This window comes from Callorhinchus milii, unplaced genomic scaffold (assembly GCF_018977255.1).
Source record: "Callorhinchus milii isolate IMCB2004 unplaced genomic scaffold, IMCB_Cmil_1.0 Scaffold3, whole genome shotgun sequence".
In the NCBI taxonomy this organism is placed as follows: domain Eukaryota; kingdom Metazoa; phylum Chordata; class Chondrichthyes; order Chimaeriformes; family Callorhinchidae; genus Callorhinchus; species Callorhinchus milii.
In genome coordinates, this window is record NW_024704744.1 from 14,840,215 (window position 1) to 14,854,414 (window position 14,200).

The following is a 14,200-nucleotide window of genomic DNA, read 5'->3' on the forward strand; positions in this document are numbered from 1 at the left end:
CAGTGTCGGTCCGGCCCCCACAGCAGAGGCATTGGTGCAGCAGGACTCGCTGTGGGCGCCTCCCCGCTTTGCAGGAGAGCCAGTGATGGAGTGCATGTGTGCAAGTGATGCTCCCCCCACACCCCCCCCCCCCCCCACCCCACCCACCACCCACTGCAACCAATGAGGTCTGCAGTGGGGGCGGCCCCTCAGCCCAGAGCCCACCATTCTGCTATAAATACCGGTGCGCTGGAAACGGACAGCGGCACAGAACAGCAGCACCGAGTGGGTCCGCCTTTTGCAAATCATAATAATAATAATAATAAAAGAAGCAGAAGAAGAAGGGAAAGGAGAAACGGCTTAGTTGGGTGGGAGGGGAGGGGGGAGAGAGAGAGAGAGAGGAGAAGGGAGTCACAGCAGCAGCAGCAACAGCAGCAAACCCCGAGCAGCGTTACCCCTACAGAAAGCCACAGAGCTTTGCAAATCCCCCCCACCCCCCACCACCCCCCATCCCCCCCCCATTCCCCCCCACACACACACACACACACGCGCGCACCTCCTGCCCGGGATGAAGGCGGTCAGTCCGGTGCGATCGTCCAGGAAGCCAAGCGGCGGCGACGTGGTGCGGGGCCTCTCGGACCAGAGCCTCGGCATCTCCAGAGGCAAAGCGCCGGTCGAGGAGCCGCTCGGCCTCCTGTACAACATGAACGACTGCTACTCGAAGCTGCGGGAGCTGGTGCCCAGCATCCCGCAGAACAAGAAGGTCAGCAAGATGGAGATCCTGCAGCATGTCATCGACTACATTCTGGACCTGCAGATCGCCCTGGACACGCACCCCGCCTCGGCCATCGTCATCCACCAGCCCCCGGGGCAGGGGTCCCCCTCCCGGACCCCCCTGTCAACGCTCAACACAGACGTCGCCATCCTTTCGTTGCAGGTACAGGCACTCACCCTCCCCTCACCCCTCCTCACCCCCTCACCCCACTCCCCCTCCTCACCCTCACCCCACTCCCCCCCCTCCTCACCCCTCACCCCACTCTCCCCCTCCTCACCCCACTCCCCCTCCTCACCCTCACCCCACTCTCCCCCTCCTCACCCCACTCCCCCTCCTCACCCTCACCCCACTCTCCCCCTCCTCACCCCTCACCCCACTCCCCCTCCTCACCCTCACCCCATCCTCACCCTCACCCCATCCTCACCCTCACCCCATCCTCACCCTCACCCTCACCCTCACCCCATCCTCACCCTCACCCCACTCCCCCCCTCCTCACCCTCACCCCACTCTCCCCCTCCTCACCCTCACCCCACTCTCCCCCTCCTCACCCCACTCCCCCTCCTCACCCCACTCCCCCTCCTCACGCTCACCCCACTCCCCCTCCTCACCCCACTCCCCCTCCTCACCCTCACCCCACTCCTCACCCTCACCCTCACCCCACTCCTCACCCTCACCCCACTCCTCACCCTCACCCCACTCCCCCTCCTCACCCCACTCCCCCTCCTCACCCTCACCCCACTCCTCACCCTCACCCCACTCCTCACCCTCACCCCACTCCTCACCCTCACCCCACTCCCCCTCCTCACCCCACTCACCCTCCCCCCCCCCGTCTGCGTTTCTTTTATTCATTGATTTATGTGCTGTTTATTTATTTATTCGTTCAATCGCCAGTCGACGCATTCCGCCCTTTAAGACCGATCGCATTTGCGATGAGAAGTATCCGCGTATTATATAGACACATATGTATAGATTGTGCATATATATATATATACATATATGTTTTTAAAAAAGCAATTGCTGCTGTTGTACATGTTCCACCAACGCATATGCACATCTGTAACGTGTGTTGCGTGTGTTGTGTGTGTGTGTGGGTGTGTGGGGGGGGTTCGGTTATTTGTTATCAGATCTTTTGTTTAAAATGTGTTTTTTTTCAAAAAAAAGAAGAGAGATGACATTTACACCCCCTCACCCCCCTCACCCCTCCTCTCCCCTTTCCTTTCCTAGGCTTCTGAATTCCCCAAACAGTTGTTGACAGACGACAGTAAGGCACTTTGTCGCTGAGTAAAATCGTAAGTGTTATAATCCTATCGATTATTGCCTTCGTACCGTGTCTGTGCTCTCTCCTCACCCACAAAGAAATTCAGGTGTTGTGTGTGTGTGTGTGTGTGTGTGTGTTTGGGGGGTGTGAGGGTGGGATGAGAGGAGGTTCATTTATAACGGGGGGTTATCTGGAGGCGATATCTGCGTTGAGGATGTCCCAAGTCTTGTGAGGTTACCAAATCCAAGGAGATATATATATATATATGTGTGTGTGTGTGTGGGATTCAGTCCCAGATGCTTTGCTGAAATAACTCATCTGCAATGTGGGAGAGGGAGAGAGAAGGGATCTCTTGATACTGGCGATCGCTTTCCTGCGAATAAAGCCTCTAAAGTACAGACTGATGTGTCTCCTCTCCGCAGTGAAGATCACTCCAATGTTGGGACAGACAGTGAGTGAGTGAGTGAGTGTCACTTGTCAATACTGCCACAAACCAAACATTAATTCATGTAGTGTGCGGATACATTCATTCACTGCGTACATACAACATCAGACAGGGCTGCCAAATAATCCCCCCCCCACCCCCACCCCAAAAAAAAATAGCTGAGCAAACCCAAACCAGACAAACGTGGAGTTTTTAAGTTTGTGGTGCAATTGAAATTGACTCGGAATCCACGAGAGTTGGGTTTTTTTTTGGGTGGGGGTGAGGGGGTGAGGGTGAGGGGGTGGGGGTGAGGGGGTGGTCAGGGTTATAAAAGAGAGGCGCTTTGTACAGCCTCTTGTTGGTGGGAGTCTTTAGGCTAATACTGTGTGAGTGTGTGTGTGGTTTCCTCTCTGGCGCCAGTCTGTCCGAAAGGCCTGAGCTATGTGTTTGTTGTTGCTAACACCCCCCCTCTCCCTCTCCTCCTCCTCCTCCTTCTCTCTCCCTCCCTCTTTCCCTCTCTCCATTGAATGTTTTGCAGGTGTTCGCACATCACGAGGCCTGAGCTGATGCAGCCTCTGCCCGGGAGCGCTCACAGCCCCAGTGACCCAACAGCAATCATTGACTGACTTGACTGACTGACTCTCTGATAGATCCTCCCTCCAGCTTCTGTCGCTGTGGGGGACTGATCGGTTATTTATAAACGCACTGACTGCCCTTCCTTCATTTGGAAGGCTTTGCAGTTGTTGTCTTTCTAGATTTATTAATAATATCCCAGACGGGAAGCGCAAAAAAAAACACAACCTCACAAGGAGACATTCATTCGTCGTTTGGGGAGAGAGAGATAGAGAGAGAGACTTTACCTTTGCTGAAGGTGGAGCGTGTGACTGACTGACTGGGGAAAAAAAAAAGAGAGAAATCTTTTAGTTGCTGAATTTTTATTTTGTACGTTTGACAGAAATGTTCCTTTTTTTTGGCTAACGTAGAGGACTTGGCGCCCGCCCCTTGTGTGATGATAGACAACCCCCCCCCACCCCCTTACCCCTTGTGAAACTCTTTAATCGAAAGGGTATTGTGTATAGTAGCAGAGATGTACATTTCTGCAACGATGTAATGCTGTACTTAATTATGCCGAAACTTTTTATAAAAGTTAATATTGTAAATCGTACTTTTTTTATACAAAAATAAATCCGTCGCTTAACTGAATGCAACGTTTGGTTGGTTTTATTGACTTAGAAATGTCATATTTATCGGTAAACTTGGCCGATGACTGCATTAACCGAATATGGTAGTTTTTATAGTGCCCAAATATAAAACCAGGAATGCCTGGTAACCAGCGCCGGCATGTGGGGACCTGGATGGCTTCAGTGGGATTGCAGATGATTCCTCCACAGAGTTTTTGATCTCAAGGCAAATTGACTGACCAACCATCTCGCAACTCCACATCACTGTAAATTGGAATGCATTTCCCGGTTGCATTTCAGGAATGCATTTCCCGGTTGCATTTCAGGAATGCATTTCCCGGTTGCATTTCAGGAATGCATTTCCCGGTTGCATTTCAGTAGCAGCTCCGAATCCTTGTCACGAATAAACACATCCAATCCCAAAAGTAAGGAGACTTGCAATTTTCACCGGGAGCTCTGGGCATCCTTCCAACGATAATAAACACTTCTACAATTTGAAAACTTCTACCTACGTTTTTTTAATATTAAAAAAAAACCCCGCAGGTGGCAGATAACGGGATTTGTTTACAGAAGTTGGGATTCATTTCGAAAGTTTTTGGTTGCATTGCTCGCAGCATCTACAGAGGGAGGGAGGGGTGGGTGGGGGTGTGTGTTCCTGAGTTAATTAACACCACAGCCTCAGTAACCATATTGTTGCTGTGAGATCCTTAAAATATGGATATCTGACCCCAGACCCAGGGACACAACTCTTCTCTTAACATCTTCAGAAAGGAAATTGATTCACAAAGGGGAACAGGGTACATACTCAAGATTCACATCTTACTGGACTGGTGATCTTAAGATTAATATGCTTCTTGATTGATTTCCTCATTACAGCACGAACATTTCTTATTGCAAATGCACTGCACTGCAGACGCATATCTTAGGGTGTTTTTTTTTTCCGGGGTGGAGATCAGTGTCATTCATTCTGACTCCACACGTCAATTACAACCAAGAAACTGCATTTCCGAAGTCAGCAGTTGCTGTAGAAATGTCTTGAATTTTTTTTTGAAAAAAAGTGCTCCAAAATCACCGAAGAAGTGCGAAGTAAATTCATCACGACATCAATTGCGCAGAAGACACAAAAGACAAAAGATCCGCGGTTTTGTTTCGTTATAGTGACCCGATTTTAGGAATAATAAGGTCGAAACCGGTGGCAACATTCCTGGTCCATTAAACACCGCAGAAAAAGGTTTGACTGACAACATTTTACGTGCATTACATTTACGCCTTATTAAAAAAAACACGAATTGCCGCATGAAAACCACTCCTTTCCACCTCCTTTTTCAAAACTGTTGACTTTGCTCCGGTTTACGAGGAATGCAGAGAGAGGGAGAGAAAGGGGGAGAGAGAGAGAGAAATAATTCAAGTGGTTTGGTGTTGGGGAGTGAGTGTGTGTGTGTGTGAGAGAGAGAGAGAGAGTGAGAGCTGATGATGTGGATGTGCGGATCTTTATTGTGAAATGGAAACTCTTATTGTGAAACAGGGAACCTCTCACCTGTGAGCAATAAGACATTAACCTGAGTCTAACAGGTGTTTGGGAGGCGCCGGCGAGTCTGGAGTCGCTGCCCTTCTCTGCCCTTCACACAGAGCCACACACACACACTCACTCACTCACACACACACACACAGCCCCGGGGGAGCACTGCGCTCATTCCTCCACTCAACCTACCAAAAAGTCTCGAGACTTTATTATCCCTCCAGTACAGTACACAGACCGGTTACAACTACCGATGCCCTCCCCCCCCCCCCACCCCCACCCATTCCACTTATTACCTCTTCCAAAGAAAAAAGTCTAAACCATTGCACATGGCACGAATCGTATGAGAGTTTAGCCCATTAATGCTGCATTATTTAGAGGAAGTTTGATCCATTTGCAGTATTTTAACGCTGTGCACACAGGCTGAGGAGATCCTGGTATATTGCATCTGATGCACTATTCAAGTGTGTGTGTGTGAGGGGGGGGGTGTAGGGGGGGGGATACTCTGAATTATTTTTAAGACTCTTTAGCAATTTGGACAGTATGAGTGTTCACATAACACAGAGCTATGCAAGAACTTTAATCTTGTGCTGATCACATTGGTCACACTCATGCACAACGATGAATGCTGCATTTTATTACAATACTGATGTTTCGATCAATGTTAAAAAACACACACACACACACACACAACACCCAATCTGGAAACTCGACTGCACACATCATTTACACAAACACTGAACGTGGAATAAATTTGTTCAATGCTACCCACTGATGCGCGCTGAAGCTTCTTTGTCTGCATTTGATGTCCTTTAATGAAATGGATGCTGGTATATATATATATGTATATATATATATTTCCAGCCTCCAATGTTACCCATATGTTGCTGTGTATGTCGTTGACAAGTATTGGACGGGGATTGACATTGATACGTGTGCATCCAGAACACTCCATCATACTCAAAGATCAGGAGCTGATGCATTTCTGAACATTCTCGCAATACAGTTGAGAATAAACTGTATTAGTCTTTTATGACCCTTTCACCCCTTTTATTGATCTCTCACATGATCAGTTGTTTGATGTCGTGCTCATTTTCTGATTTACATTGCAACCGGTGAATTCCCATATCAGGAGATCTTCCATTGTTTTAACACATATTACAAAAATATATATATTAATCCGACCTGCAGAAGCAACCCTATGCGAGTGCATTCTTCAAGTGTTACTTGTAGTGTTTACAATGAGGCAAAGAACAGGAGGGAAGTCATTCTCAACCACAATAATTCACTGAGATCAGAAAGTTAACATCAAGATTAGATGCGCTATTTTTCCATGACCAGAAGTTGCCACCCAAAGCGAGGTGTGTTTCTCTTATGTTGTGCATTTGAAACCTTTATAACGTCGCTGGTGGTACATATATATATATATACACACACATTACAAGGTACATGCAATACAGTACAGTCTGGGATGCACAACACAGTGCAGTCAGTCCAACGCTGTTAAGTGGCTCACAGTTGGTTTGTGAGAGCAGAGCGCCACCTACAGGACACAGTGTGCACTGTGAATTAGTGAAATTCACACCCCAGGTTTGCACATTGCTTAAAGCTGCATCAAGTATCTACATTAATCTGTCCTCAGGTTACGTTTCAAACGTTGGATTTAGCACCACAAGCTCTGTTTATTTAGGCACATATTATTATTATATTATTATTATTATTATTGTATGTCGAAGTTTTCAAAGTCACCAGGTGAAAAATGAAGGCAGACAGAAAGCAGTAGTCAATTCCAGGGACAGTGTTGTTTTTTTTTGTTGTTTTACTTATATTAGCGAATTAGTGAAAAGAAATAGAACAGTGAGATCATTGAAAATAATATTATTTTATATAATTATTGTTACAAATCATATTTTTTTCTTGTTTTAAACATCACTCTGCCCCTCCTCATGGTGATGGTTTCAGTTGTCAGCTCAGTATTATTAATAACACAGAGGAAGGATGGATGAGGAGGGCCACACTGCCCACTGCTGACCCTTGGGTGCAAGCACACTCCTTTTGTGACTTCTCCCAGTTAGATCATTTACATTTTACATACCCTAACCATTTATGCAGCACATTTGGCCCATGGTTTCTGCTGCGATGGCCCTTTTACAGAACAATCCTTTCAGTTCCATTTACCCACCTTTTTCCCCGTCCCCCTGTGTGTCACATTATTTCAGTGCTGCCATTGTTCAGTCCAAATGAAATCTAACACAGGGAAAGCTAACACTGGCAATAAGAGACTTTTTTTTTAAAGAAGCATCCCCGCTGTCAATGTTTTTATTTTAATTATTCCAGTGAATGCTTACCATCGAAAATAATAATATTTCCCTTGCCATAAAGCAGAGAAGGAGGACACAAAGAGCACAGTGTAATTTCTACACTGAAACTTCAAGGTGTGGAAGCAATGTTTGCAGTGCTCGGTGTGGCAGCCTGTTATCACTAGTCTCCTCTGGTATCTCTGATACTTTTTATTGCCATTTGTGTCAAAGATTATTTTAATAGTTTAATCTGCGAAAAGCCCCTTCTCACAGGAAGAAAAAAACACTGGTTGTTTATTGTGGAGGCTATAGTATAATTATTATTATATACTATATACTTATATTAAAGCTATAGAAAGCCTATGGCTTCCAACTTCATTAAAACGGCGTGAGTTTTTTTTAACATAAACTGGATTTCTTCATTTTACATAAATTGTTTTAATGAATGCTCTTTTTTAAAAATAATAAAAAGAAATGTAATGTCTAGTTCTGAAAATGTTTATAACAATTCTAATTTTCCCCAATTGTAATCCTGAAAACTGACTGCAACAGTAAGTAGCAACAGCTCTGCTGTCAGTTTGTGTTTTAAAATGATTTATTTTATATAGTTATTAAACATACAGGGTGGTGGGTTCCCGGAAAGTATGGGTGGAGAGACCACTGTCTATCTGCCCTCAACTACCCCAAGGTAACATATTTTGGGGATCTGACTGTCTTCCCTTGTCTTTCGCTTTCTCACAGATTAATACAGCCGGCACAGACATGATGGGCTGAATGGCCTTCTTCTGTGCTGTATAATTCTATGATTCTATGAATAAAACAGTAAAGGTTTAAAAGATCTCACCACTGCAATGGTGACATTTCTAAAACATTGACATATTGGAAGTCAAATTCTGCAAGATTGAAACTCAGCACCCAAGTGAGAGATAACAATGGACAATAAAGTATAAAGCACAGTATTCCTGAAAATAAATCAGGAAGAAGTCCTGTCTTCCATCATTCCATTTGTTTAATGATAAAACGCGATGTGGGTACCATTTACCAAAACAGATGGAGGTGTCTGTTTTAACAGCAGCGCCACACTTGTTTGGGGCTCTCACAATGATTTTGCTTTTGAATAGTTTCCACACATGAGTGTCTGAGAAACGATGGGTCTGAATCAGGAGAAAGACCATTGACTAAGTTTTCTAATAGAAGAATTCGAAGCAAGGGCAAGGTCAGGTCCAAGTATTTTCATATTTAACATTGCATTTCAGTTGACAATACACAAAGAATAACATAAGGAGAAAGGGAGTGAAGATGCAGGGAGGATGCAATTCTGCCTTGGGTTCAGGGTGTGAAGATGTATGGGAAAGAACTAGGACAAACCTAAAAAGCTGCTAACATTAGAGGAGTCAACCCAAAACACTACAATTGGGGGCATCACTGATTGGCGCAGTGTTGAAGTTGGTGAGAGCAGAGCATGAAATCACCACATGAGTTTGCCAACAGCACAATATCGTCTGTAGCACTCAATTTTATCAGAAATGCCTGGATCAGATACTGCAAGACCATCCCTCTCAATCCCATCCAATACATCATTAATTAATTCAATGGATGGTAGTTAGGGTGACAGTGGATGGATAGCCTTGCCTATCTAGAATCTTGAAGCTGGAATATATAACCCAGATAAAACCCAAGTACTCCAATAGCCTCCAATTTCTTAATTGGCACTAGGTCAAAAGCCTTACGGAAATTGATGAATGCATCATGTGGGTTTCCCTTGGGCTTATGATGTTCATAATCTCATATAGTGCCTGCCCCTCTTGAGAACAAAATCCAGGTTGTTCTTCCCTCATTACACCACAGGCCTCCCAAATATCTGATATAATGTGCCTGTGACTATCAGAAACAACTATTTAAGAGACACTAAAATCAGTGAGGATGCTCAGAATTCTCAGTCTCACTGGGGTTACAATTCTTGTGGATAGATATCACCATTAGGTAATGATGAATAGTGTTTTTTTAAATGCTGTTTTACTAGAATCACGGAGAGTCCTGTAGCTCAGTGGTTAGAGCACTCGCCTCACAAGCGAGAGACCTGGTTTAGATTACTGGGCCAGCGAAACGTTTGGCAAGTTTTCTTACTCCACAGGCCTCTGTTTAACTAGCTGTGAGTAGGAATCCGGTTGTTGGTCAATCGACGGATCGCTTTTCCGTGGGTAATAATCCTTCAAAAAATAATAATAATTTGGTCAGTCAATCCACGACTGTTTGTGGGACACTGCTGTGTGCAATTGGCTGCCGCGTTTCTCCCACAAAATATACAGTCAATTCACTTTACAGTATACTCTGTGAAGTGCTTTGAGACGTCTCAGGTGTGATAAGGCACTATATCAAATGCAAGGATTATTATTATTATTACACAATTGCAGTGCAGGAGTGTGTGCCTTGAACAGAATCCCATTGACCAGCCGTTAAAAGGGCAGCTCTGAGGGGTGTTGACGACTTCTTTCATTGATCTGTAAGATCAGTGACAGATCTTTGCCATCCTCTGCCTCCTCCCTAGAGGAGCTTTTAGGAACTCAGCATTGATACCAGCTGTGTCTGCTGCCTTACCATTAGCAAAGTGACGCAGTAGAAAGTCCATTTCCTCCCAGTGGACTGAATCATTAAAGCCTTTTAATCTGCTCAACAGCTTCTGCCAACTCTTCCAACCTCCACACAGATGGATCTATACCGCAGCCCATTGGGTCAGAAGCCAATTCAGCATAATGCTGCCCACTCCAGACTGCAAGATACTATCCTATCCAATAGCATAGGTTTGACTCAAAATCTATATAATAGATGGAGAGTGCATTGATGTTGATCTATATTTAAACATTGGTTCTCAAAGACTAGCGTTTGGCCTTCAAGCTCTTAATATATACCATTCTGTAGAACCATCTTTTTAGATAAGCTGTTAACTGCGCATAAAATGCCTCCTCAATTAGACTGTGTTGAAACAGGTTAGCTTTACGCAACTTGTACAGCCCTGTGTTGCAGTCACAAATAGGTTTCTTTTTGGCCCAATTTTTCTCTGCTTCTCTCCTGAGGGGTTGGTTCATGCTGGTTTACATTCCCAATCCCACAGACACAGCAGAACTCTGATTCATCATCTAAATTACTTTCGCTCATGTATAAACCAATTCTGTGGGTGTCAGCTCTCGGCATAACTATCCAACATAACTACCTGAGATCCACACATAAATCCTTTGCAATGGATAATGATGTGGAACAGGACCTGGGGTTGATTCTCCCTTCTCCACTCATGCCAACAGCAATATGATCAATTGTAGCTTCTTAACCACTACCTTGGCTAGAATAAGTTTACAACACAACTAGAAATTCTGCTTATAATCCTTGCTTTTGATATAGCGCCTTATCACGTCTTCAAGACATCTCAAAGCGCTGCACAGGATATACTGTACAGTGATTTGACTGTATATTTTGTGGGCGAAACGTGGCAGCCAATTGAGCACACCAATCCCACAAACATTTGTGGATTGAGTGTCCCACAGATAGTCATGGTTGATACCAAAACTGCTGGGTTGTCATCAGGACAGGTGATCAGGTCAAATACATTAAAGTAAATATTCATATTTTATGTGCACGTTTCTAACTCATGAATCTGTCTGAAAAGGAGCAGCTGTTCCTTTCTAATCTAAGGGACACTGAGACGTGTTTCAATGCAATTTACATTGTCGCGGCATATATTTGCAAACAGGACAAAAATATCACAAAAATGGTGCCTCTTTAATAATGTAACCATGACATTATGAATACCATTTGTCATATCACAATTAATTCAATATTTTAATTAAATGCAGGATTATTAATATTGTGGTTAAATGCATGAATAATCTCTTCAATACAATTGCATCTTTCTGTCACATAGGAAAATGTCACATTTTACTTTCTTTCAAAACTCCCCGTGGTGATGATACCAGTGGTAAGGGAAAATCTGGCAGGAGGAAGGAAAGATATTAATTTGAATTGGAAAGGTTCAACAAAAACACACAGGCTTGTACGCAATTTAAAAATATACACTAGAGAAGAACAGCTGGTCCAAATCAAACCAGATTATGTCTATAAAAACTCTCAAACATCTATCATTTACCTGGGTTGTCAACCCTACTTCGGGTATACAGGATTTTTACCGACAACTATAATTCTTCTGCAACTCTTCACCAGTGTCAAAGTTTATAAACCTAATACTGTTATGACAAAGGAAGAACATGTTTCAATGTATTAGATATTTTCCTCTCTGGCTCTAGAGTAAAAGATGCCTGGAAAGCCATTGGTTCTTCTCCTCTAATCTTGTTTGCTTTCCCATGTGCTCTGGGTCAGATAATAATAGAAGATGACGGAGTCTGGTGTAGGGAGTAATTTAATCTTGGGGTTCTCATTCTGCAAACTGCTCAGCATGTACTTTCAGTAATGGAAATGTGCAAGCCTCCCTCCTAAATAGAATGAGTGGTCCTAGCCATAGGATCAGGCAGCTGCAAAAATATGTTCCTCACAGCACACGACCAAATATGTTGTAAATCTTCATCCATAATAGCTACTGAAAGCATGACTGTCAATACAGAGACAAACTTCCAGGGGTGATGAATTAAGGCTGATAAGTGTTAGGTTCAAGCCTCATGTTGGGACTTGGAACTCGCACAGTCTAAACTGACACTCCAGTGCCATGCTGAGGGGTGTGCTGTGTTGCTGGAGCTGCCATCCTTGGTATAAGATGTTAAACGGAGGGCCCTGTCTGCCTGTTCAGGTGGATGTTAAAGATCCCACTGCACTATTCGACAAGAGAAGGGAATTTCTCCTGGTGTCCTGGCCAACAATTCTCAAAATAAAATTGTCCATTCACTCCTTGGCTATTTGTGGGACATTGCTGTGCACGAATTGGCTGCCGTGTACTCCCACAAAACACATAGTCTCCACTTTACATTAGATCCTGTGAATGCTTTTGTACTTTGGCCTGACACGAAAGGCGCTATACAAAATGCAAGGATTATTTTTATTATATAAACTTTTCAATGTATGTAACAATAAATAAATATTGCTTGCATTTGATACAGCGCCTTTCATATCAGGAGGACATCTCAAAGCGTTTAACAGGACTTACTGTAATGTGTGGTGACGGTGTATTTATATTCTATGTTCTATGTTCTAAAGGTCATTCATGAGCAGGTATTTGATTCCCTTAGTAGGGAGGGCATTCATTTATATGGAAGAACATGCAATGCTTGTGTCTAGAAAAAGACTCCAATAATACTGAATGGTGACCCCCATGTTAAATGTTTGTTTGCTATTATCACAATAGTATGGTGTGGAATACTATTTATTCTTATAAAGGCACATTATTTTCCCTGTACAGTAATGTAAAGGCAGAATTAAAATCAAAGTTAAAGTTCAGGCAACTCATGGAATAAATGAAGGCAGAAATATATTACAACACACGCGCACTGGTGCATTGATTCCTGCAGAAACATTACAAAATTCAATGGAGGCAAGTCGTTTTACATATTCCCACTTAATGTATTCATGTATTGCCTCCGTATGATTCCCCATTCATACAGGAGGACGGTACACAAGTAAAAGGTCACATTTCATTCTGGAGAGACTGACAATCGTTCCCTCTGATTCCATGCTTAATTATTGCACAGTGTCTGTCAAAATCATCAGGCAGCCTCTAATAGCAAACATTTCTACCATTCTTTCACATTCAGATTAAACGAGTACAAAGGTTTCTTGGCCAGGGTCTGCTGAATGCACTTTTATACTGTATCAGCGGAGTGATGCTGTTTGGTAATATGGGTATGTGTATGCAATTTGGCAGCAAATTTAGTGCCCTGACATTCTCTTCAAGTGGCTGCTTATTATAGCCATCACTATAAGAGCTACATACCTCTAGCCAGGTTTGTCATTGTTGATCTCACTTCCTTCCTCCTCAGGCCTGGTAGCTCTGTTATTGGTGATTCCTAGTCGCACTCCTTGCCCTTTGAAACCTCCTGTGGAGCAAGTACTGTACAAGGGAAGATATTTAGAGGAAGATCTCAGCAAAAATAAAGGGTAAAGCTGCCAAAAGATGTCAGCAAAAACAAAGCATATTTGCCTTCATCAGTGACTGCATTGACGTGCACCGGAGAAGCTTGTTGTTCTTTAGCATCACTGTCTTGCTTCCTCATCTCACCAATTTTATCTCCTTTTTCCTAATCTGCATCTCGTACCAGTTCTGTACATATGTCGGAGATCAGGGACATTCCTAACGGCTAGGCCTCATTACCAAAATCAGTGTCAGTTTGTCAAAAAACCTCATAACTTGAACTCATTTTCTCGGAGGTTTGAGCAACAATTAGACAAGCGAGGGCTCTTGAGTCTAACAGAAGGGCTCTCCAGTCTAACAGAGCGGACCTCATAAAGGTGTTCACCATTTTCAATAAGAAAAGTAAACCCAGAACAATATTTTAGGATGCATCAAGACAGTAGAACAAGAGGACATTGGCTTAGGGTTGTCAAGAGTTGTCAAGGATAGACACCAGGATATTTTTCTTACCCAGAGGATAATCAATGATTGGAGCAAGTGGCCAGGAAAGGTGTTAGAGACTAGGGCCCTTGATTCAATTAAAAGGCAGCTTGATGCAGTGATGAGGGGACAGTAGAGTAGGTTTTCTGAAAGGCCTTCTGGATCCAAACCAATCTTGTGATCTCGTGATGTGAAATCAGAACATGTGGGAAAGTCA

General features: G+C 43.8%; 1 protein-coding gene across 1 annotated transcript; it reads left to right on the forward strand.

Annotated features, from left to right (window-relative positions):
- Positions 1-501: 501 nt before the first annotated feature.
- On the forward strand, positions 502-3,639 carry id2a (inhibitor of DNA binding 2a). The gene is made up of 3 exons (XM_007906466.2): positions 502-916; positions 1,979-2,043; positions 2,975-3,639. Exons 1-2 carry the CDS (start codon positions 548-550, stop codon positions 2,033-2,035), a joined length of 426 nt encoding a protein of 141 aa, XP_007904657.1. The 5' UTR covers positions 502-547; the 3' UTR covers positions 2,036-2,043; positions 2,975-3,639.
- The last annotated feature ends 10,561 nt before the right edge of the window (positions 3,640-14,200 follow it).